Source organism: Echiichthys vipera (genome assembly GCF_963691815.1).
Source record: "Echiichthys vipera genome assembly, chromosome: X".
In the NCBI taxonomy this organism is placed as follows: domain Eukaryota; kingdom Metazoa; phylum Chordata; class Actinopteri; order Perciformes; family Trachinidae; genus Echiichthys; species Echiichthys vipera.
Window position 1 is genome coordinate 5836883 of NC_139825.1, and position 22222 is coordinate 5859104.

The following is a 22222-nucleotide window of genomic DNA, read 5'->3' on the forward strand; positions in this document are numbered from 1 at the left end:
ATTCACATTATATGTTAACCAACATTATATCTGCAGTTTATCTTTGTAATATTTCACTGTAGGAATGGCTTTTTTTAGATCACTGTGCTGTTTATGAGAAACAATGAACAGCTTTCCTTTACCCTTCATCTATAACAGTATGACTCCAATACTGCACTGATGTCCTCTTGTTGTTTTTCATGCCAGTCAGTAATCTCTTTTAGGCTGAAGTGAAATATCTGTAAAAGGATTACACAACCAATAGGGAGGAAAATAATGGTCATAGTTGTAGGTCACAATAATAAAAAAGGCCAGCCAAGCAGGACAGGTTAGATTGACTGTGTGAGTGTTCAAAACATGCTCTGAAAAGGTTTCACTTCCGTTTTAATGAAGTCTGTAAGAAGCTTAGACTCCTTAATAATTACTGAGAGAGAGCATTTTGTTTGCCTGCTTTACTCTTTTTGGGTCTTAATCCTCTGTGAGCATTCCCAGCGCTGTGTTGCCAGGTGGAGACTGCAAAGGACACTAGGGCCATGATCATCCAGAGAGGAAGAAAATACAAGTTTAATGGAGATTTCTCTTTTGTCAAGTCCCGTGGGTTTATGGATCAGGACCGGCAGGGTGAATTGATCGAGGACACACATGTCATCTCTTGGGTCTCTATCAACCTTTTACTGCCCCCTTCTATTCCTCTATTCCTGTGCCTTGTTAAAAAGGGAGGTATGGTGGCATTTGTTTGATTAACTTGTCTTACAAAAGTGACAGCTGCTCACGGGCATATGTGGATGAGTGGCCCAGCGCCGCTCCCTCTTTGTACATCTGTCAGAGCCGGAGCAGGGTGAGCAGGGTGAAAAGAGACAAATTGGACCCAAAAAGAAGGCCATTCACCTTCCCCAGACCCCCCTCTGCTGCTCCACCCCTCTATCCCATTCAGGTGCTCGGCGGGACCCTCAAGTGCTTGCTAGCTTATTCCATTTTCACTCCCCTATAGAGTTCCCTGAGCCCACAAGTGTTTTAGCCCTCTTTTTCCTTCTCTCAATCCACCCCTAAGCGGCTCTTTGTCAGTAGAATGGCTCACTTTTCTCAGGGCCTGAAGCTGGCGGCTTTTTTCTTTTTTTATTGTCCACCACAGAGCTTTTCTGTTGCTCATTGTATGTTTACTCAATGACTGGTTGCTGACCGTAATTCCAACTGTTTAGTTCCTCACAACATGGCCCCCCGACTCCCTCTACCCACCGCCCCCAAACATACACCCATTTCTTCTCCAAACCACCATGTTTGTTCCTTATTTAGTCTCTCTTGTCCGTTGAACTGACACTTGTTGGTAGAAGGAGATGGGTGTTTTGTAAAAGACCCAGACTGCCGGTCTGAAAAGAAACCCGGACCTGAGCTAAACATTTACCTTTCATCTGTGATGGGTTGACTGCCATCCTGTTCCTCAGCACTCCTTTCTTAACCAGCTGCCTGGTTGAAATGTCCAAATGTCTACTTAGCCCGTTTTGTAGGTATCCCAGCTGTGCTCAGACGTGGTCAGCTGTGTGGTCAAGGGTGAGCTTTGAGTTTGCCTTTTGTGTCTCTGGCTCAATCAAAACAGTTTGAGACCTGTGAGCTTGTTGAGCCCAAAACTTTATTTTAGTCCTACTTTCAGAGGCCTTCTGCTCCTTCATACTCCACTGACATACCCACTTCCTTGAATGAAAAGAGAGCTACAGAAAGAGGGAGAGAGAGTCAGGATGACAATATCTAGTACAAGATGCTGAGACCCTTTGAAACCCCCCTTTCTTTCTCTTCTCACACTGAGGTGCATACATTTGAAAACATGTTTATGTGTCCCTTAACAACCAAACAATGAGAAAATTGTTTAAAGACAATGATGTTTTGCAATATCATCCTAATACCGCAGGCATACGTAGGGCTGGATCAGATAGTTTTTCTAACTTTTCCAAAATGGACTGAAGACCAGGAAAAGGCCTTGACAGCAAGTATTTTAGCCCTACTGTACCTTTAAGTGGTGTGAACATGGATATGTCATTTTGCCTTTAGACTACACATATGACCAAGTCCATTTGAAGCTGAAACTTAAATGAGGCAGTTGGATGAATCAACTGTGTATATTTGCAGGTGTGTAGGTTTATTACTTGTGTTGTGTTGCATACACAATAGCTTTTTACTAGTGCAGCAAACAAGATTCAGCTCTTCAATCAATCGTTTTGTGGCGTAACTGTGTCAGAGCCAGTTTCCAGGTGAATATGGCCACCATTTACTCTGGGGCCAAGTAGAGCTAATGTGGCCTGAGGCATAGTCAAGAGTTTCTGGGCAGGCATGTGTGTAACAGCTCATCTCTCATTATTGATGAAGAACCTGGAAAATCGACCGAAGTGGACAATAACTGACAGTATTAAAAAAGAAATATATAACACTATTGGTCAAGCAAGGTCATTTGGGCTCTGCTCACTATCTGGGCAGAGGAATAATAATTCAGCAGTTATAAACATGTGTAAACTGTGTGGTTGTGGAAAAGCATTATCTCAAATATTACAATTATTCTCATTATCGTGGAGATAAAGTTCCTTTTGGATTTATGTATTTTTGTAGGCGTCATACATGATTTAGGAGTATTGAAGGTTGTAGGAATGGCAGTCACTGGACTCCAACAACTCCAGTGTGAATTTTCGGAGCAGGTCTGAGCTCTTGTTTTTTGGATAACAGCCCGTCGGAATGCTGGGCTTTTGGTCCAATGGTACGTCGGACTATCTGTGTTTTGGATGAATAATTGGTCTTGCAGACCATCTGGGCTGAGACAGAGGCAGTTTCAGTTGGAGTTTTGGGCGTTTATTTGTTTTTCTAACTAAACAGTGAAAACAATTCACCTTATCATATCTCAATGTTAGTTCCAGTCAGTGGCGATTGCTGTAAGACTGCAAAATGTCACCCAAAAAAAGGAAAAAAAAGTGGGGAAATATGTACTGCTGTGTGTACATTTCATCGACTAAATACACGCTACAAAGCCTTCATCTTTTGTTTTTTGAATCAGCTATTTATCACAGATAACCGGAGCAACTTTTGAGCTGGAAGCCTTTTTTGATTGACAGCCAAATGAGCGAATCAGCGATCTTGAAGAATAAACATCCAGCGGAGCATTTTCCAAGTTTTCATTGCGTTGTTCTGATCTGGAGACTTTACCGATCCCCAGAGACTTTCATCTCATCTTCATCCGCTTATCCAGGGTCTTTCTTAAAATGACTAGCATTGTGTTTGGAGACTCTGTTCTGTCACTCTGTAGTTTCTTTCCCCAACGAGCAGCGGCAGCTGTGGAGCTTCTCCCCCCGTCACTCACACTTACACTCACAGGCGGTCACACTTCACAGTAGCCTGGCGCAGCAGCTCCAGCCTGGCCAAGGCTGTTTAAGCAGCCTAGCTCTGCTGACTGTTGAGAGGACACTGGTCAAGTCCGTGGAAAAGACGCCTAGTTGGTACGACAAGTTCAAAGGTAATTTTCTTGAAAAAGAACGAAGGGTAGAATTTACATATAAATAAACTTTTTAGCTTCCCCTCCTTGAAATACCAGCAGCCGCCACTGGTTCCAGTGTGGCTTTTTTAAGTGAGAGGAGGTTTGTTCTCTGTGGTGTGGGATGAGCGGCGACCGTCAACACCGGCTGGCAAGAAGATAGCCCTAGTTCACAGTGGCGCAAGATTAAATACACATTTGCTTAAGCCTAACATCTTGTATGTTTTAACTCTGCTTGGAAGCTGTCATAACCTGACTCGTCAGATGGTTCTGTGTAACAGAGAAGGCATCATTAGAAACTGATTGGGAAAGGCCAGGCACTTTCAAAACATACCTGTGGTGTGGGATGAGCTATACTGACATACAATAAGCGATCACTGAACTGGAGGAAGCAGAAAGTTGTCTCCTTAACACTGCTGCAAATCGAAAGCACCCAATCACATCAGGCTAACAGCTGTGTATTAACGTTTGCTGTCCAACGCCAGACCTGAGTTTTTAAATGTATCAACCATGAACCAATTATTGTGAAACGCACTGGTTTTGGGGGTTGACATGCCAGCTTAGTGTGGACAAGAGGTCAGGGAGGAAAGATGCATTTTCAAATTTACCCACATTAGTGTTGACATGGCCTCAGGGATGACATCATTCAGTGCAAGGTGCAGAGCCCCATTAGCCTCCAGTGAAAAGCACTATTTGTTTTGTGAGGGTCAAGCTTAGTCCTGCTGTTGGGTGACAAGTTGAGCGCGGATGTGGAGCAATGGGAGCCTCGTGGTGCTGGTACTGAGGGGGCTTCCGACCTACTGTGTGAGTTACTATGATAATTGAGTGTCATCATCAATGGGCCCTCTCTGCTAAGCGAGACTAGAATAGGCTAGTGGGCTCTGAAAAGCAGAGCAGGTAGGATTAGACAAGCTTCGTCCAAAATGCATAACGTCTTCCCCTCCCACCCACACCAACATCAGATTTGTTTCCTTGTGTCTGTTTATGTCCTTACTGTATATGGAAATGTGTGTATACCAGTGTAAGCATGTGTGTATGAAAGAAAAAGTAGTGTTGGTTTATCGCATTCAGCAGCCTTCGTTCACCTTCACAAGGAAGCCTGCCGCTTGGCATTAGTGTTACTGCACCAGCAATCATCATTCCATGCCTCCTGCTAATTGCAGACACAGCTGGGTCTAAGCAGCACATGCACTCGTTCTCTCTCTCTTTCTCTCTCTCTCCCTCTGTCACTTTCCACCACACACACATACACCAAGTTGTCAGCTAAATGGTCATGACCATTTACCTGACAACTTGGTGCATGTGTGTGTATTATTTCTCATTATTGATTTGTAATTAAAATCTGGGAATGAGACAATGAATTAATTTGGAATATGGGCTTTTCTTTCATTAGTTTCACTTTCATTTAACATTTACTCATACTAAATCTGCGCCGTCGGACACTTCATTGAGGTGTCCAAACGCTGTCTGGAGGGAGAAAGTCATACACAGGAGGTAATGATACATCTTGCAACCCGTTCTCATACCAGCTCGTCACAGAGTGCTTTTTTTGTCAGGAGCCTCTTGCGTCATTTGTCAATGCCCTGGGTAGCTCTGTGCATGAAAGGCATTACGCTCCCAGTCACTGTTTTAAACATGGGGAACGTGCTGTTTACATTGTGAACTCACATAAGGTTAGGCAACAAACTACTTAATTAGGTAAAGAAACGATCGTGGGTGGGATTAAAATAGCTACCTTTGTAATGTAACAACATTGACACACAGGACATGTGAACGGGAAAACAAACTGCGGTCCCCTGAGTGAAAGTCTGGTGTTTGTTTGACCCATCCGCCACCCCTCCTTATGCAGAGTTTGGCACTCTTAATCTTGAAACACTTGCTCTGAGCATCCAGTATCAACGGAGACCAAGCCCCCACCACAGCGACTTCCTGGTTGATCCATCCAGGAAGTGCCAAAAACTGCAGTTCTCCAAGTGTCCAATAGGAGCAGTTTTTACAATAGAGCAGTTTCTCATTGACCCCCATGTTAAACAGGCAATTTTCACATCATAGTTATTTATTTACCTATTTAAGGCCTAGGACAGAAAACATCCTAGTCTGTATGTTTAGGTCATATCTCCATAAGAACACTGAGGGGGCTGAATTTTTTGTATCAGGCTAGTTTTATTTTATTGGAGGTTAAAATGTATGCATAATTAGGGGCGCGGCCTCTTGAGTTACAGCTAGCCTCTGGCCCTCACTTCTCCACGGAGCTATATGTCAGCAAGATGGACATATCTCCCTCCCCCCAACATCACATCAATGCCCTTTTTTGGTAAGAGGAAATTAGGCTGAGTCAAAGTCTGACAAGATGGCAACTCCCGTAGGCGAGGACAACTGGATCAAGTTGAGAGAACGGACCCAGAACGGTATGATACGGTTAATAGTTGAAAAATAGTTGAAAGCCAAACACAGAAAGTCGTAACAAAACGGTCGTATCTGACACCATGAGAATGAGTATGGGCTGCTCGCCATACATATGTTTCAAGAACACTTTGTACAAAACTGTAGTCAAGACCACTTCTGTCAAATCATAGTCAGTTTCAAGACCATCATCCAGATGTAAATGAAGTCTATTTACATGCATACACACATAAACTGTTATTAATAAAGACAGAAAATTCAGAAAGAATATGCACACCTCATGCGTACTTAAGACCAGGCATAGCCATGTTTTTTTACATTTGCAAATGCCAATTGCAGCTGCATTCATAATTGAATGATGAATTACTATTGTGTGATCATTTTTTTCACTTGTTTTATTTCCATTTGTCCGTGTCATTCCCTTAGACATATTATTTTCATTGGATCCTCTGTAGTACCGCACTTTGTAAAGTCTGTTTCAAAGAGCACTGTAAAGTGAATCACTGCTCATCGTTCTGACATTTAAATGTGATTACTTCTACATCACTGCTGATTTTGGTCCACAGGTACAGTAGATGCTCTGGCATTTCTGGAGAATCTCACCGATATGACCACTGAAATAGTTAGTAAAATGTCACCTCTTCTTTGCCATTCATTGACAAGCCTAAAGAGTGGTGGAGCATGCAGAAGTATTGATAATGCCCTGTTGAACAATAAGCAAACACAATAATTTAGCCTCCAGATATGAGAAAAAAAATAGTGAAGGTTGTGTGTTTACTGAGCAGTCAATCAATCATTCAATTAATTTATTTGTCACATGAAATAATATAAAATACACTTTCATTGAAACCCTATCAGTCATCCCTGGATCTGTCTAGCCGTTTCTCAATCTGCGTTCTTGTCTGTATTTGTGTTGTGGTGGACTTGTGAAACGTCATCACTCACTGCCCAAGTACTGTTCCAATTCAATAGTCCATATCTCGCCATGTACGGTCCAAATGTGACTTGCTCCACCCATTTTTATCAAGGCATCAGAGGTGACTACCATGCTAACAACCTGTATGGTGATAAAAGCACAAACAAGCACGAAGCATGCCATGCCTAGACACAAAACAGTTGTACTCACACTGGTCAAACAAACCAGACTTTATCCGTCAATCGAACTTGGGCATGGTACGAATGGCAAGTGTGAGCACGCCCTAAGTGTTCGGTCGATCTGCTCCCACAAATGGGCTTTTCTGTCTTTGTTGTGACAGGAGCGACAGTGAAGACACCAGCGCTTTTCTGAAAAGTTCAGGGATTTTCAACTAAGAGCTTAGAACAAGTGCCCAAGAATGTTGGAGCACAAGTCCAGCGCCTTTTCTGCATCTACTGTCCTCATTGCAAACAATTTTTTGTTTTCAATTCAAGACACTGGCAAACGCTATGAGGACCCTCATCCTAATTCTAATTTTTACTCTAAATATGAATCTGCAGAAATAGGGAGCAAAATGCCCCCATATTTTTTTTCATTGTAGGGACTATTTTCCTAATAAAAGTGACACTGTATAGTGGATACTTAGTTTTTTTACAATACAAAATCAGTATTTTTTTCCAATATCTTATGGTGTTTAATATAAACACTTGTAAGAACTCACACTTGTAAAGAAAATAAGCTCGATTCACAATGAGTACAACAAGAAAGAAAAATTCATAACACAATAAAAAAAATTCTAATTCAAATCAGAATATGTAAACAAGACTGCCTGAGTCTTCAAAGCTAACTTTGAATACAGTTTTCAATCCTCTCCTGGCATAATCCAATCCAGTCAGTGCTCAAAAAGTATTATGGTTTCTTACTCAGCCCTAAATTTTAAAAGCACACAAACACACACTAATGCAGGCACACACACAGGAGCAGCAGCAGAGGCAGAAAGAGGCAGAGTCCCAGGTTGCTTGTAATCCCTGTGTACCCCCTGTGGTGAGACTCCTCCTCAGCTCCAACATTCCTGGCTCTCAGCAGTACAAAAGCTCCTGAGCGGCCACACAAAGGAGGGCCTCTGACCTAACAAATCAGTTGGCTTTTTGGGGGTTGCGTGTGTGTGTGAGTGCGTGTGTGTGTCTGTCTGTCTGTAAATACGCATGTCTTATTAGCCCCTCTCACTTCGGCAAATACACTCCTCAAATAAGCCAACAAGACCCTTTTGTTCGTGTATGAACTATTAATGTAATTAACATGATATTTTGGTTTGACTTTACTGTGAGGAGCTGGTACAGGGGCCAGTAGGTATGTCTATCTATATGTATAAGGACTTTTATCATGCTACTGCAGAGGTTTGCTGTTATTTTGAGCAGTATAAGGGGTTAAAAAGACATTTTAATGCCTTCAACTTGCTGCCCCGAGCTAATCAGTGTTAGTCATGTCCGGCTGTTAGCAACTCCCCGGGATTTCTCCGTTAATAGTTTGTACACTCAAAAAATTTGTCTCGACGGCTTATTTGATGAGTGTATCTGCCGAAAAAGACCCTGGGATAATTTTACACCAGAATTGAGCTTTAATGTGCCCCCTCTCAAAACTGTGCCTTCACACTCAAGTATACCGTACTCCCGTTCATACCTGTATGCTTGCAACCACCTTATGCAATACCTTGTTTTGGAGAAAGACTGAACAAACACTTTGAAGAAACAAGCTTCTCCTTAAATATTAAACCATCTTCACTTTTTCTAATGTCATTACTAGAAAAGACATCGACATGGTTTCAGGCCAGTTTGTTAGTTTACAGTTTAGTACAAAATTATAAAAAGGTGCATGCCAGCCAACATTAATTGAACTAGATGAATTGACTAGAACACTCTTTGTAGCACGGTAAATAAAAGCATCTGCTCAAAAATAAGCTCATCTTGCTCGAATTAATTAACAGGTGACCGAGAGAGATGGAGTGACAAGCGAACGAGAGACATGTTGTTATGTTCTTAAGCAGAAACTAATTGCTGTTAAACAGTACGGCAGTGTTAAACAGTGAAAACAAAGAACAGAAGAACACAACGGTGTTCAGATGCAGTGGAGATGCGTAAAGGAATGTGTAAAAAGGGACTTTTGGTTCTATCCTTAGTTCCTGATGCTCTTAAGTACCTGGAACTGTCAAAAGTTGCATTAGCTCGGTATACATGTGGGGCTCAGCTATTTTCCACCAAGTCTACGCTACCTCATTATTTTAGTTAAAAAAAAGACTTCAGTGAAAGTTCTCTGCTGACATGGGCACATTGCAGCTTTGGTGAAACACAAGCTTTATGTGTCATTTGCCCTTCAAATCTAAAAAGGCCAGTACCCTCTTATTACACTACGCAGCAAATGTATGCAAAAGGTTCATGAAAGAGGTGAGTAGGTGGATGGGGATGGAAAGAAGGAGAGGTGTGCCATTTTTTTGCATCAAATCCTGCTGGTGGCAGGCCCCCCCTGCCAAGCGGCATGTGAAGACTTGGGTGTGAACACTGGGTGTGTGGCTATGTGTGGGGGGTTTCGGTGGGACGGGTGGGTTAGTGTCAGATGGGGGCAGGAGGTCGCTCTGTCTCCCAACTCTCGCTTGAAGGGGGATGGACCGGCAGATGTATATGTGTGTATGTGGGAGTGTGTGTTGTGTTGTGTTGTGCAGGGCGTGCATGTCGCCTGTGTATAGGTAGGGGTTCATCAGCATGTCGCAAGGTGACAAAACATGCACAAATGCACACACATAAGCCAGTTGAAGGAATGGAAGCCTTTCCTTCAGATGGAACTCGTTAGAATGTCACAGATTTGATCCCTGTCGGGTTATGACATTATGTATTCAGAGCCACATTACGCTTGTTTTGGCTGTCAACAAGCGCTAGCCCCCTGCTGATCCCTATGCAGACTAAAAAAAGAGCTTGGGTGAATTTGTCTGTTCTGGTGATTTTCTTTTGTTAGAAGAACAAAACAAGAGGGACCATCACTGTTCGTTTGACAAACTCAACAAATGTTAAAGTGGCTTTTAACTTTATCAACATGTGGAGACATCATTACTTAAGGATTGTCCTGCCCTGAAGGACTGTCACCTTTTCCAGGGGCTTGAAGTGTAACTGTGTAGTTATTTTTGAACTAGATAGAGTTGGCTTGTAATTCAATTCAATTCAATTCAATCCAATTCAATTCAATTCAATTTTATTTATAGTGTCAAATCATAACAAAAGTTATCTCAGGACACTTTACAGAGTAGGTAAAGACCACACTCAATGACTTATTTATAATTTACATAGACCCAACAATTCCTCTGTAGAGTACAGTGGCAACGAAAACCTTCCCTTTAACAGGCAGGAACGTCAGACAGACCCAGCTCTGTGGAGGACGGCCATCTGTCTTGACCGGTTGGGGAGGAAGAAAAGGAGAGAGAAAGAGAGAAAAGACACACAGATGGACAGAGAGAGACAGACAGACACACTTCCAGAGATGCAAGCAAAGCCTAACAGTAACTATAATATTTATAGTAATGTGAATATGACGTATATGTTAAGGCAGTTAATACAACAGAATAGTAGAAACAAGCACAGCTAAGGTGACAGAGTATGAAAATGATAATAATTATGGTGGCAAACATGATCAATGATGAGTAGTGGCAATAGCAGCTACGATACAGCTACAAATTTTATAGTTTATTAAACTAGTGATAGTATATATGAGTAACAGTGACAATAGCAGCAGGAAGCGTCATGTAGGACCACGGCAGCAAGCACCACCACGATCAGCAGAGACCTGCGAGACGACAAAGCACAAACAGCTCCGGGGAAGAAGCTGAATTAGTAACATGCATTGATGGGACATGAATGATTCAGACAGAGAGGAGAGAAGCTCAGAGTATCAGGAAAAGTATTATCCCCCGGCAGACTAGGCCTATAGCAGCATAATTAAGCAGAATTGTAGAGCTCATTGGCAAAGAAAACAACCAACCTGTATGGAATGAAAGCTAGTCAGGATAAGAAACTTGGGAAAATGATCAGAAAACCCCCAACATATCCATCTAAAAACTGCATATGTTGATGTACAGTGTGTGTGGTGGTACACACACTTCACACAGCAGTGATTGGCCAGGTGGTTGGAACTGTGAGACAGTAGGCAGGATTTGAACTATCTCAAGGTTCTTATTACTGGTGTCAGTACAAAAACTTACTCATGAATGCCAACAAGACTAAAGAGATGATAGTGGACTTTGGGAAGAAGCAGGGAAGGAACGATGCCCCTCTTAATATCAACGTATCTTCGGTTGAGAGGGTGGACAGCTTAGGGCGCACTCACACTGTCCTTCCGCACCGGGCCAAAACAGTTTTTTCGGCTAAAGCCTAGTGCGTTTGACCAGTGTGAGTGCAACCACTCCGCACATAGCTGCGGCCAGCTGGCCGTCCATGGCCCGTCTGGAAAGGTGGGCTTTTGTAGAGCGTGTTTGCACATGTACGAGCACGAGCGTGCGCACGCGTACGAGCGCGAGGCCTGCGGCGGTTCTGACGTCATTTATGTGCGCCTGTTCGGACATAGAAAATAGAAGGACGGACCATGCATGGGCATTTAACAACAACAACAATGGCGGCGAAAGGTTCACATTGGTGTGATGCGGAGGTGGAGTGTTTACTGCAGATTTGGTCGGATGAAAATATTCAAAAACAGTTGGACAAGACGCACAAAAACGCAGAGGTCTATGGAAAGATTTGTAAACAAAGCGACGCATTGCGATGACGTCATCAATGCGTGTGATGTGTTACGACGTGATGACATATAGGCAGGCAAGAAGCATTGGCCAAGGCCAAGCGGGGGGAGAGGGATGGGGGGACAAGTACCCTAAAGCCCTGGGCGCAGTGCGGAAGGACATTGTGAGTGCGCCACATTACCAGGGCCTGACCTTTAAGCATGGTTTTTTAAATGGCTTTTAACATTGTCTTGTAACTGTAAAGATGTTATAGTCACCGTGAGCACATACAGTCATCTAAGCTTTTGAGTGTTGCTGTGAACTCATGGTTAAAGACTTTAACAGCACTAACAGTGCTTTGGGAATTTCAGAATTCTTTTACAATGTTCACAAGCAGGCTTCACTGTATACTGCATTCCATTGACAGTGTTACATAACAGCGGTAGCACTTCTATGGCTTGGATCGCTATGAAAGTCAGTTGATTAATCAGTCCATAGGATAATTAACTGCATTATTAAATATTTGTACACTAACTCTAATTAGCACTTGACTGGCTTCTTCTCCATAGCAACAGCAGCCGAGGCTCATTGGTGGACATACCATGATTTCTCAGAAATTAAGTTGAAATAATTGAACATTATCCAGGAGAGCCGCATGGGCAATATTGGGCATATTAGAATTAAAGAAACTTTTAAAAAGGGAATATAAATTGGTGAAAACCTCTTCTGGAAGCAGCTGCCCCTCCTTTGCAACTCCATACAGGGAAGACATTGGGAGACTTCAGAGGATTCTTACGATTCAGAGCAGAGATGAGGCATTACATAAGTTGGACCAGCTGAAACAGCTGGGAAAATGAACATGGACGCATCTCTATGATTATTTTCATAAGAAGACGACACTCTCCAAGACAACTTGAGAATAATGCTTTCTGAAAGTGTTAGCCTTGTATTCATGGTTTCAATAATCACCCTTATTTTTTATTAGAGACTGTGGTCTTGCAACAGAATTCATGATGTTATCAATTTCTGGGCTTTTCAGGACCATCTCATCATGGATATCTATAGATTTTAAGAATATATTCGGACATGACAATTATTACTATGGCAGTTGGAACATGCTGTTTTCTGATTGGCTGGGAGGTGTGTTAAATTGGATGTCAAATATGATTTCAACCACTTTTCTAAACCAGCGTGAACAGCACTGTTAGCTGCTGCCTGTGCTGCTTTACGACCTAATAAAAAGGTTCCTTCAGCCGGACTTGTTTGGGTTTTTGACCAAGGTCTAAAGATCCGTGAAGATTAGACAAATTAGTCCGCTGATGTATCAAAAAGCAACATGATGAGATGATGTCTGGTGGTGGTCGCAGCAGTAAACACACTCTGCAGCCTGCATGCCCACCCTTTTATCTAAAAAACTTGCTGAAAAAAAATACCTAAGGTCCTGCAACTACATTTACTGCTGCACAATTTTCATCCAGTTTCTGCACAGATATGTTGAATCTCGACCACTGCATCCCGCTCTTATTCCACTTTTTGAAAGTTTTATACACATGGTAAAAAGCTATTACTTCTAAAAAGGCTCTACTTAGATTTAGGCATCAAAACTACACGGTTAGATTTACGAAAGATTGTGGTTAGGATTATAATAGGTATGTCTCTTATGTAATCAAGGGTCTACTCGCACTTACCATTGGTACCGGGCACAAGCACGTTTCATGGCTAAACTATTCCATGCCTAGGCACGACATGCTTTCCAGCCACAGCCCAGTTGAGAGAGGTTGTCTTTAGTAAAGCATGAGCATTCAATTAAATTCAATTAAATTTTATTTATAGTGCCAAATCATGACAAAAGTTATCTCAGAACACTTTAAAGACTAGGTATAGACCACACTCTATGACTTATTTATGATTTACATAGACCCAACAATTCCCCCGTAGAGTACATCTACAAGCAAGATCACCAGCACGAGCATTGACAGTGGTCCTGAGACTATTTATGTATGGCTGTTCCCTGCGACGGACGTGGTGGTCTGATTCGTGGGAGGGGTGTTTACTGCAGATTTGATCAGAAGAAAATATTCAAAAAGCAGTGCGACAACAAAAAGGGGTGATGATGTCTATAAGCAAGCAGCAATCGTGTGTGTGTGTTTGTGTGTGTGTGTGTGTGTGTGTGTGTGTGGGGGGGGGGGGTAATCACGCTAAACCATGGCGTTAGCATCTGTGAGTGTGCCCTAAGTTTCACTTTCGCATAGAACATGTCACTCCATATGTCTTGCAAAGGATGGTGATGGTGAAAAAACAAAAAACAAGTCAAATCATTACTATTTAGGTATATACTATGTTTTAAATGTCAACAGTCTTTGTATCCTGTTCTCGTGAGAATTTAAATGTAACTATATCTTCTGATGGATCAACAGTCACTTTCATTTTTTTAAATGAGGAAACTGGTATTGCATTCAAACTGGCAATAAAAAGATCTTAAAGTTGTTAAAATCGCAGGCATTATGTGTACGCAAGATGTCCCTGACAGACCTCCAAAATGCCAGTCATGGCAGCAAGAAGTCTTGTGACATAGCTGCCAAAGCCTCTTTTCATATAAAATGAAGAGGAGTAAAGCAGATCAGCACACAAAATGGCTGCTGCAAAAAATGACTACAGATGGGAGCTGTGTGGCATAGTGCAAAGTCTAAAGAAAAGGAGAAGCGAGGGAGGAGTGGATGATGGAAAGAGGGAGAGCAGCCAGTCAGTGGATCAGTCACTCCAGGCCTGGCCTCTCGGTAGGGGGTCGTGCTCGGGGCGAGATCACAGGCCTGCTGCCACGCCAAAGCCTTCACAGGCACACAGCGACAGATAGGAAGCTGCTGGCACAAGGTCGCCTTACTGATTCACCCCAGCACTGCCTCGGCACAGCCATCTTCTCTTTCACCCATGTTCTACTGACTGAGCTTAACCTACATGTAGACCTGTCTCTTCCTCTTCTTTAGGCCGCTACAGGTCTGATCTTGTAGGACTGGTCAGTCCCACTGAGCAGGTGAAAAACATCTTCTTTTTTTTGCACTATAATGATTATTTGTTAGTTAGGCATTTGGTTACGTAAAGCTGTGGTGTAGCACTGGCCTCAGCAGATGGCGCATGAGCCATGAGCATGCACAGAGATATTTAAGATTGTCACTTTATTCGTTTCAGTATTCTCCGAAATGCCAGGGGGGGTACAAACAAAATAAGATGAAGTAGAGAGTTGGTGTAAAGGGCTGCCTGGCAATGGTAGTAAAGCCCAACGAATGGCCAAACATTGCACTGCAACTGTGTGGGCTACACTTCTCTTACCTTCAAAATGAAATGACTGGCCACCTCATCATGTTTAATGAAATGGACAGCCATCCTCCGCATCATAGCTTGACAAAGCAATGTCATGTTTTTCCACACTCTCTGGAAAAAGGCCTCTTAATTTCCCCACGTTGGTGGCTCTCTTTGTTACGACGTATTTAAGTCCATGTTTGACTGTCTCATTGGTCTCTACACGAAGAATCATTCGGGTGTTTGTACAGGTCCAAAAGTTATTCTCTAGCACTGCAAAAACTCTCATTCTGATTTATTTTGGTCTTTAGTCTAGTGTTTTCACGTCTGAACATACAATATATTTGCACATAAGAAAACAGCATTGTACATTTATGCAATTTACCATCTGTAAAATACATACTGGACCTTCAACTGACGGTACTAGCAGTCTGTCACCCTGGAGACAGTAGTCCATGTCCTGTCCTGTGTGAAAGTGAAACTTAATTACATAACAGACGTACACAGACCAAAATAGTTTTCCTAAAACTAACCATGTAGTTGTGTTGTCTTAACTTAAGTAACATTAATGGTTTTTGTTTGACTGCCCCTGGCAGAACATGCTGCTGCGCACCAAGAGCAGCATTATTTTATTAGGATCCCCAATAACTGCCCCCCTAAATTGGATCAGAAAGACTTAGACCCCATCAGATATTTGGAATGATCTAACATGACAAGAGTAGAAACTGTCTCCTAAACTTCCCAGACAAGACTGTGTGGGCGTCGCTGAACTGCCGCACAAATCTAAACTTGATTACATAATAGACATACCCAGAGCAAAATATTTTTCCTAAAACTAACCATGTAGTTGTGTTGTCTTAACTTAATTAACATTAATGGTTTTTGTTTGAATTCATGCTAACCGAATGTTCAAATGTACTCATATGTGATAAGTAAGGCATGAGAAATGACAGTTGCACGTATATGGCCTCATACACAATAAAAACTTGGAATTGTGTTGTGAGTGATTAACCAATGAAATATGTGTCTAATGACGTTATGAGATTGATTGCAGGGCTTTGTCATTGTTTCTGTAGCTACCTTGTTCACATGTTATTTAGTGAATTATCTGAGTATCCTCCACAGGCTGAGGTAGCTTATTATTCTGTGCTTTTAATTCCTGAATATTTCTTTACATGCACTATCCTGTTACAGTTGTCAATACGATTACTGTGGTTGAAAACTGATCATAATAATTAGATATACCTTTGACTTTAAACTGTTTCAGATTTAATGGATAATAGACCCCATATGCCAGTCATTAAAAAGTTGCTTACTTTCAAGAATGAAATCTATATTGTACAATTTATAAATGTTTCCTCTGCATCTCACCCCTTTTTTACACACAGGCATACAAACACTGCTACCCCCTTCCTCTTTATTTCTCTTCCCATTCTTTTCTAGCCTCCCATCTATTCTGCTGTGCTTGTTGAAAGTCAGTCGGCTTCTATTAGTATCAGCCCCGCTCATCATTATCCATCAATTAGACTGGCAACAGTCATGGCCGACAGAGAAACATCTGTAGCCTTTCGGCTGTGTTTCTGCATGGCTGCTGTGCTCTGAGCTTACTGTGTCTCGCACAACTCACTGTGTAGAGGAGGCTTGTCTTAACCAAGCAGTGGGGGAATTTCAAGGTTGAAGCTAGAAACACCTCTGTAAAAGGCAGTAACGGGATTAGACCTCAGTACTTTTTGAGTACTGTTGGAAATGTGTTCACTAAAGCACACAGCAAAAACTGAAACTCAACGCAAATGGTTTGTCATAATATGCATACAATTTCACTTACCTAGATACTTATAACTACTTATTATACAGCAACCTACGACAGCATATTAGGGCCAAGTATGAAAAAAAAACAGACAGGGGGAGGGGAGTAATATGTCAAGAAAACAGTTGCAAATTTATGAGATTAAAAGTAGCAACACTATGAGAAATAGTGAAGTGAGTCCCAGCACACCAGACGGCTTGGTTATAACGTGACATGTTTAACTTATGCCTGTTTGAACAGGTGTATTGATAAGGTATTAAATGCTTAGCAATAAATGCAACGGTCCCTGGTGCAGATGTAAGTGAAATAAAACCTTCCTTCGTGAGTAAAAAGCCAATACTTTATACTTTTATACTACTTTTTTAACAGGCATAAACATGTAGAAAAGCGATATTTCAATCTGCTCTTTCTACATGCAGTGGGCTGCGGCTCACTTCACTATCAGTATTAATGGCGCATCAAAAATAATAGTGGTGTTAATGTTTTATTGTATTCATAACAACATAAGTACCACAATGCAGTCTCTCATCCACTGGCTGCCGTATTGATGTCATCCGACCTTGCAGCATCCTTGATTCTTTCTAATCTTCAAAACACATTATTGTTTGCAGCAGACATAGGAGCCTATGCAGCATACAGCAGCGTCTGTGTTTATCCTGAAGCGATGTAGTTCAACAGGGAGTGTAAAACAAAACACTATTTTTCTGACATAAATCTGCGACTTTAATTTCTCATACATTTGCCACTTTAATCTCATAAATCTGTGACTGTTTTCTCTAAATATTACCCCCCTCTCTCGGGTCCGTAATTATTAATTTTTTTTTTTCATATATGGTCCTAATACGCCATTGTAGCAACCAGACTTTCTGAAACAGGCTACGATTTACTGAGGATTGATTTTCTCGTTAAAATCTGCATGGGGGCGAGGGTTGGGACGGTGGATGGGTCCCAAAACACATGACTTTGACCTGGGGGACTGGGGTTTGTGTCTCAGAAGTACTAAGCCGAGTTCCAACCTTCTTTCTAATCTTGACCAAGTTGTTATTGGTGCCTAAATCTAACAATCATGGTGACCTACAGGATTTCATTTCATGGCATTCATCAGAATATTTCAGTATTGCCATATTTCGTAAGTTATCGTCCAAACCTGTTTTGCATCAAATAGATAGAACATCATACTTAAGAAGATATCATACAAATTGTTGTGCATACGTTTTTGTGAGATATCATACATTTATGACAATACGTTGACCAAATTCAAGGAGGATGTCAGGACCCACTCCAGAAAAGACAGCCAACTTATTTCTAAAACTCAACAAGTATGTCTCAGTCAGTGGTGATTCAGTCACATGACTTTCGGTTGTGGGTTGCTGAATCAGTGTTGTTTCATGCCTCCTTTTTGACAGTAGCTTTCGCTACAAACAACTGATTTTGGAGTTTTTGACCAGAGATTTGACTTCGATCAATGAAAAAGTGGGAAGATGGCAACCCCAACACAATGCAATGCAACACTGCAACCAAAACTGCCCCTGGCAGAACATGCTGCTGCGCACTAAGAGCAGCATTATTTTTATTAGGATCCCCAATAACTGCGCCCCTAAATTGGATCAGAAAGACTTAGGCCCCATCAGATATTCGGAATGATCTAACATGACAAGAGTAGAAACTGTCTCCTAAACTTCGCAGACAAGACTGTGTGGGCGTCGCTGAACTGCCGCACAAGAAGCCCCTGCTATAGAGAAGTTCCTTCTTTGCGCTGTGAAATTTTCTGATGGCCTGATGAGGCTGTGTGGCTAAACATCTTTAGATTAGAGACATCCTTTTGCTGAGGTTTTGTTTGTCCCTCTGGCCAAGGAAACTCTGTCATTCTTATACATAGGATGACATCACATGCTTTTTTTCTGCCAAATATACAAGAATAGGCAATGTTTTGATGTTTGTTGGAGTTAACAAGCTTTGAGTGCATCTATTGCATTTAATCTCAGATGCTGACATGTAGGGTGTGCTTGTGTGTCTACAGCAATGGTACACCAGTACTATGAACCTTCTAGGAACATGGCTGACTGACCGTATGGACCTGCAGCTCCATCTTTATCAACTGAAGATTCTCATCAGAGTTGTCAAGGTGAGAACGACTACTTTTCACATTTCTGAACCACATATCTAAATGCAAGCAAAATGTATAAATGAATATTCTCAAGAATCAATGACATAGTTACTAACAAACTATAACATTTCACTCCTTCTTCCCACATAATTTATTATGGTTATTATGTGTTTTGTGTCCTCTATTCACTATTCACATTTATTTGGACTTTCTGGTACAGTGGAGTCTTTTCACAGTGAGTGGCATCAATCCACTGATGTCAAATCTCATAGTACATTGTATACAACTGGGGAAAAAAGTAGGTGGGATTAGGTTGTTTTGATTAAGATTTCTTTTTGACAACATGATATATTTGACCATATTATGGAAATATTGTTCTTTTGACTCATTATTATGATTTATTATTTATTTTTCTGGCTTATTGCTTTGCAGACTTTTATATGTAAAAATCAAAGAAATATATATGATGCACTGATATAGATTATACTAGCCAACAGAACTGGCCACTGGTGGCTGGCTTGAGTATAGGTCATAAACTCCGACCCCTCCATGTTGGTTGGAAGTAGTTCTGAGCACACTGATGTTTGTTCAAGTGTTCATTTTTCTGATATGTTTCATCTTGATTAGTTATTTGATGCTATAAAACATGGTGAAACGTCATGATTGACAGCTGTGATTGGCAATTAGTCGGCCAGGTGTATGGTCGGGACTTTGATGCCGCCCAATCACTACTGCACAGGCTCTGGTTGCAAAATTACAAGATTGCAGTACCCATATTGGGGATATTTTGGCTAATGACTTTTGTAAAGTGGGAGGAAGTTCAGATGTTCTGTCCATATTTAAATTTGTATTAATTTATCACTACTAAATATCTTATAAAGTACTGTATATTATAATGAAACACTGAGAGTTTTTATTTTATTTATTATTATTAATAATTTTTTTAATTCTGAATCTTCTTCATGAAGGTATTCTTAACTAAAATAAAATCATAATCCCTCACTGACTGCCCATCCACAAACACGAGAAGGTTTTAACCATTCACACAGGTTAATCTGGTAGAAGGCAAGAAGATCAACTTTTCGAAACAGGGGCGGCGACAGACGTTCACTGTCGGCACTACTTTAACTGACAACCAACTGTTAGTTTGGGTGTCCCTGCCTTAAACCTAACCAAGTAGTTTTGTTGCCTCAACCCAACCATGTCTTTTTATTTCCTAAACCAAGGCAGAAATTGTTTAGAAGAAATAGTCTTGTTGGAATTCACAAAGTTAATCATCTGTTTAAAACTACGACCATGCCAGCATCAAAAATTGTCAGTGTGTGACGATGATGAGAATGTGTTGCAGCGGTTCAGAAACATTGAGATTCAATATGCTGAGCAGAATCGTACAATACCAACATTTTATTTTGGTGAATTGGTTGACATGTCCTAATGAATCAATGACACATTCAATACCATCTTATTCTGGGGGATACATTGCCATCTTTCTCATTTCTTCATGTCTTAAGTATTCCAAAATCTTGTGTACATGACTACAGTAAAAGGCAGGAGCTCATAATCTTTTGTGAAGTGTCTGAGTAGGACAACTTAGTAGTGTGACTTGTTGCTTCTCATGGGGGAATTGTTGGGTCTCTGTAAATCATAAATAAGTCATAGAGTGTGGTCTGACCTTCTCTTTATGTAAAGTGTCTTTAGATAACTTTTGTTATGATTTGGCTCTGTAAATAAAAATTTAATTAACTTGCGGGTTCAGCCACATGCTCATGGGACACATCCTTTCAAGGAGGTAGCACAGGAAATGGAACTCTACTTCTGTGTCTGTTACTCTCACAATCCAGAGATCAGTCAGCTCAGATGAAACAGAAGACTCTAATACCACTTTGAGACTATTGCAGTGAACCTTGAACCTTTTGATTGCTTTGTTTGTTTGTGACAGAAAAAGTACCGTGACTTCCGTCTTCAAGGGGTGCTGGATTCTACATTAAACAGTAAGATGTATGAGACAGTGAGGAACCGCCTCACCTTGGAAGAAGCTACTGCCTCTGTGAGGGAAGGAGGGATGCAAGGAATTTCCATGAGGGACAGTGATGAAGAGGACAACGATAACTAGATCAACAAGTCTGAAAACTACCAGACTGTCAAAACTTTTCAGAGGGTGAGCCGTGTACTATCTGAGAACCCATGCAGCCTTTCCATGAGGTCAAAGCAGGTTGGCCTATCCAAGGTTTCCCCTCCATTTTTTTGCTTTTTAATTTTTTACATTCCTGAAATAGTTTCACATTTATTTGTCTGAATTAATACAAGAAGAATATACATTTAGTGTCTATAAACATGTGCAATATACAACGCTTTTTAGAAGACCTTTATTTAGGCTTGAATTGAAATGTAAGCAAATGAGTTTCCAAAATATCCATTAGAGGCCAAAATGTAACAGTACTGTGGGGTGTATGATAAAGACAGACAGGTGATTACATCTATGTAAGGAGTTCATCTTTTGAAAGCATGAAAAACGATGTTGTTCATTTGTGTGCAACCCAAAATGTCTACAGTCTTTGTACGGGAGCTTTCCTGTTGCTTGTAGCTAAGACTGAAAGGTACCTGGAACACTCTCTTTACTTCAGTTCTGCTGGAGAAGAACTTATGAAACACTCAAGTGATCTAGGCCACAATACTTAGGTTTTGTTAAGCTTACTTTAGGTTGCATTGCTGTGGAAGGTGTGAAGACTGTACAGTGTCATATTACTTTTATTGGTTGTCATCCATGAAATCTAAAAGAGATATTTAAAATTATGTGCTGTGATATGATGTGACTAACAATTTTCGTCTGTTCCCAGCCATGTTTCTCTAACCGTCGCAGCTGTTAGACAACCATTGAAATCCAAGGCATTGTCAATAATAAAGTTGATGGGTACAAAAATGGGTAATTCTAGTTGAATAGTTACAATAACTGAGAACATCATTCAGCTAATGTTTACATCTCAATGAAGCATTCTTTCATTTTGAGAAGTCCCATCCGTGCCCCTTTTACCTGGTGTCTATCTATTTCATCTCTCATCTCTTGCCTATTCGAATTGGCCTAATACAGTATCAGTATGTCTACGTGTAGCATAAGTGTGAGCTTCACCCAGAAAGCTTTGTCAGTAGTTGTCTGCTGGCTAAACCATGCTAGGTTTACCAAGCCCAGGAAGTGTCATTGGTATGGCAGTCACAAATAAGAAAATCAGAGCTGGAAGAGCCTTCTGTGTGATTATGATCCATTGTTGAGAATGTTATGTTTTCCCGGCAAGTTGCTATGACACTGGAAAAAAGTCTTCTCTGATTTTGGGTGAGACAGCAAACAAAATGTTAATATGTTCTTTTAACAATGACTCTAATCTCCATATAGCCAGGCTGTGGTTACACTGGAAAAAGTATGAAACAAAGAATTAACTTTGTGCAACCTTATGTTT

The 22222-nt window shown here is 41.2% G+C and overlaps 1 protein-coding gene across 4 annotated transcripts in view; it reads left to right on the plus strand.

Annotated features, from left to right (window-relative positions):
• LOC310965643 (calcium-dependent secretion activator 1) overlaps positions 1-20883 on the plus strand; it is a gene marked incomplete at both ends in the record, with an annotated part of 320144 nt that extends 299261 nt beyond the window's left edge. For all 4 annotated transcript variants that reach the window (XM_083939356.1, XM_083939353.1, XM_083939354.1 and 1 more), the window contains 2 exons: positions 18684-18788; positions 20710-20883. In XM_083939356.1, the coding sequence (XP_083795482.1) occupies positions 18684-18788; positions 20710-20883 (279 nt within the window). The remainder of the gene's footprint in view (positions 1-18683; positions 18789-20709) is intronic.
• Between the last annotated feature and the right edge of the window lie 1339 nt (positions 20884-22222).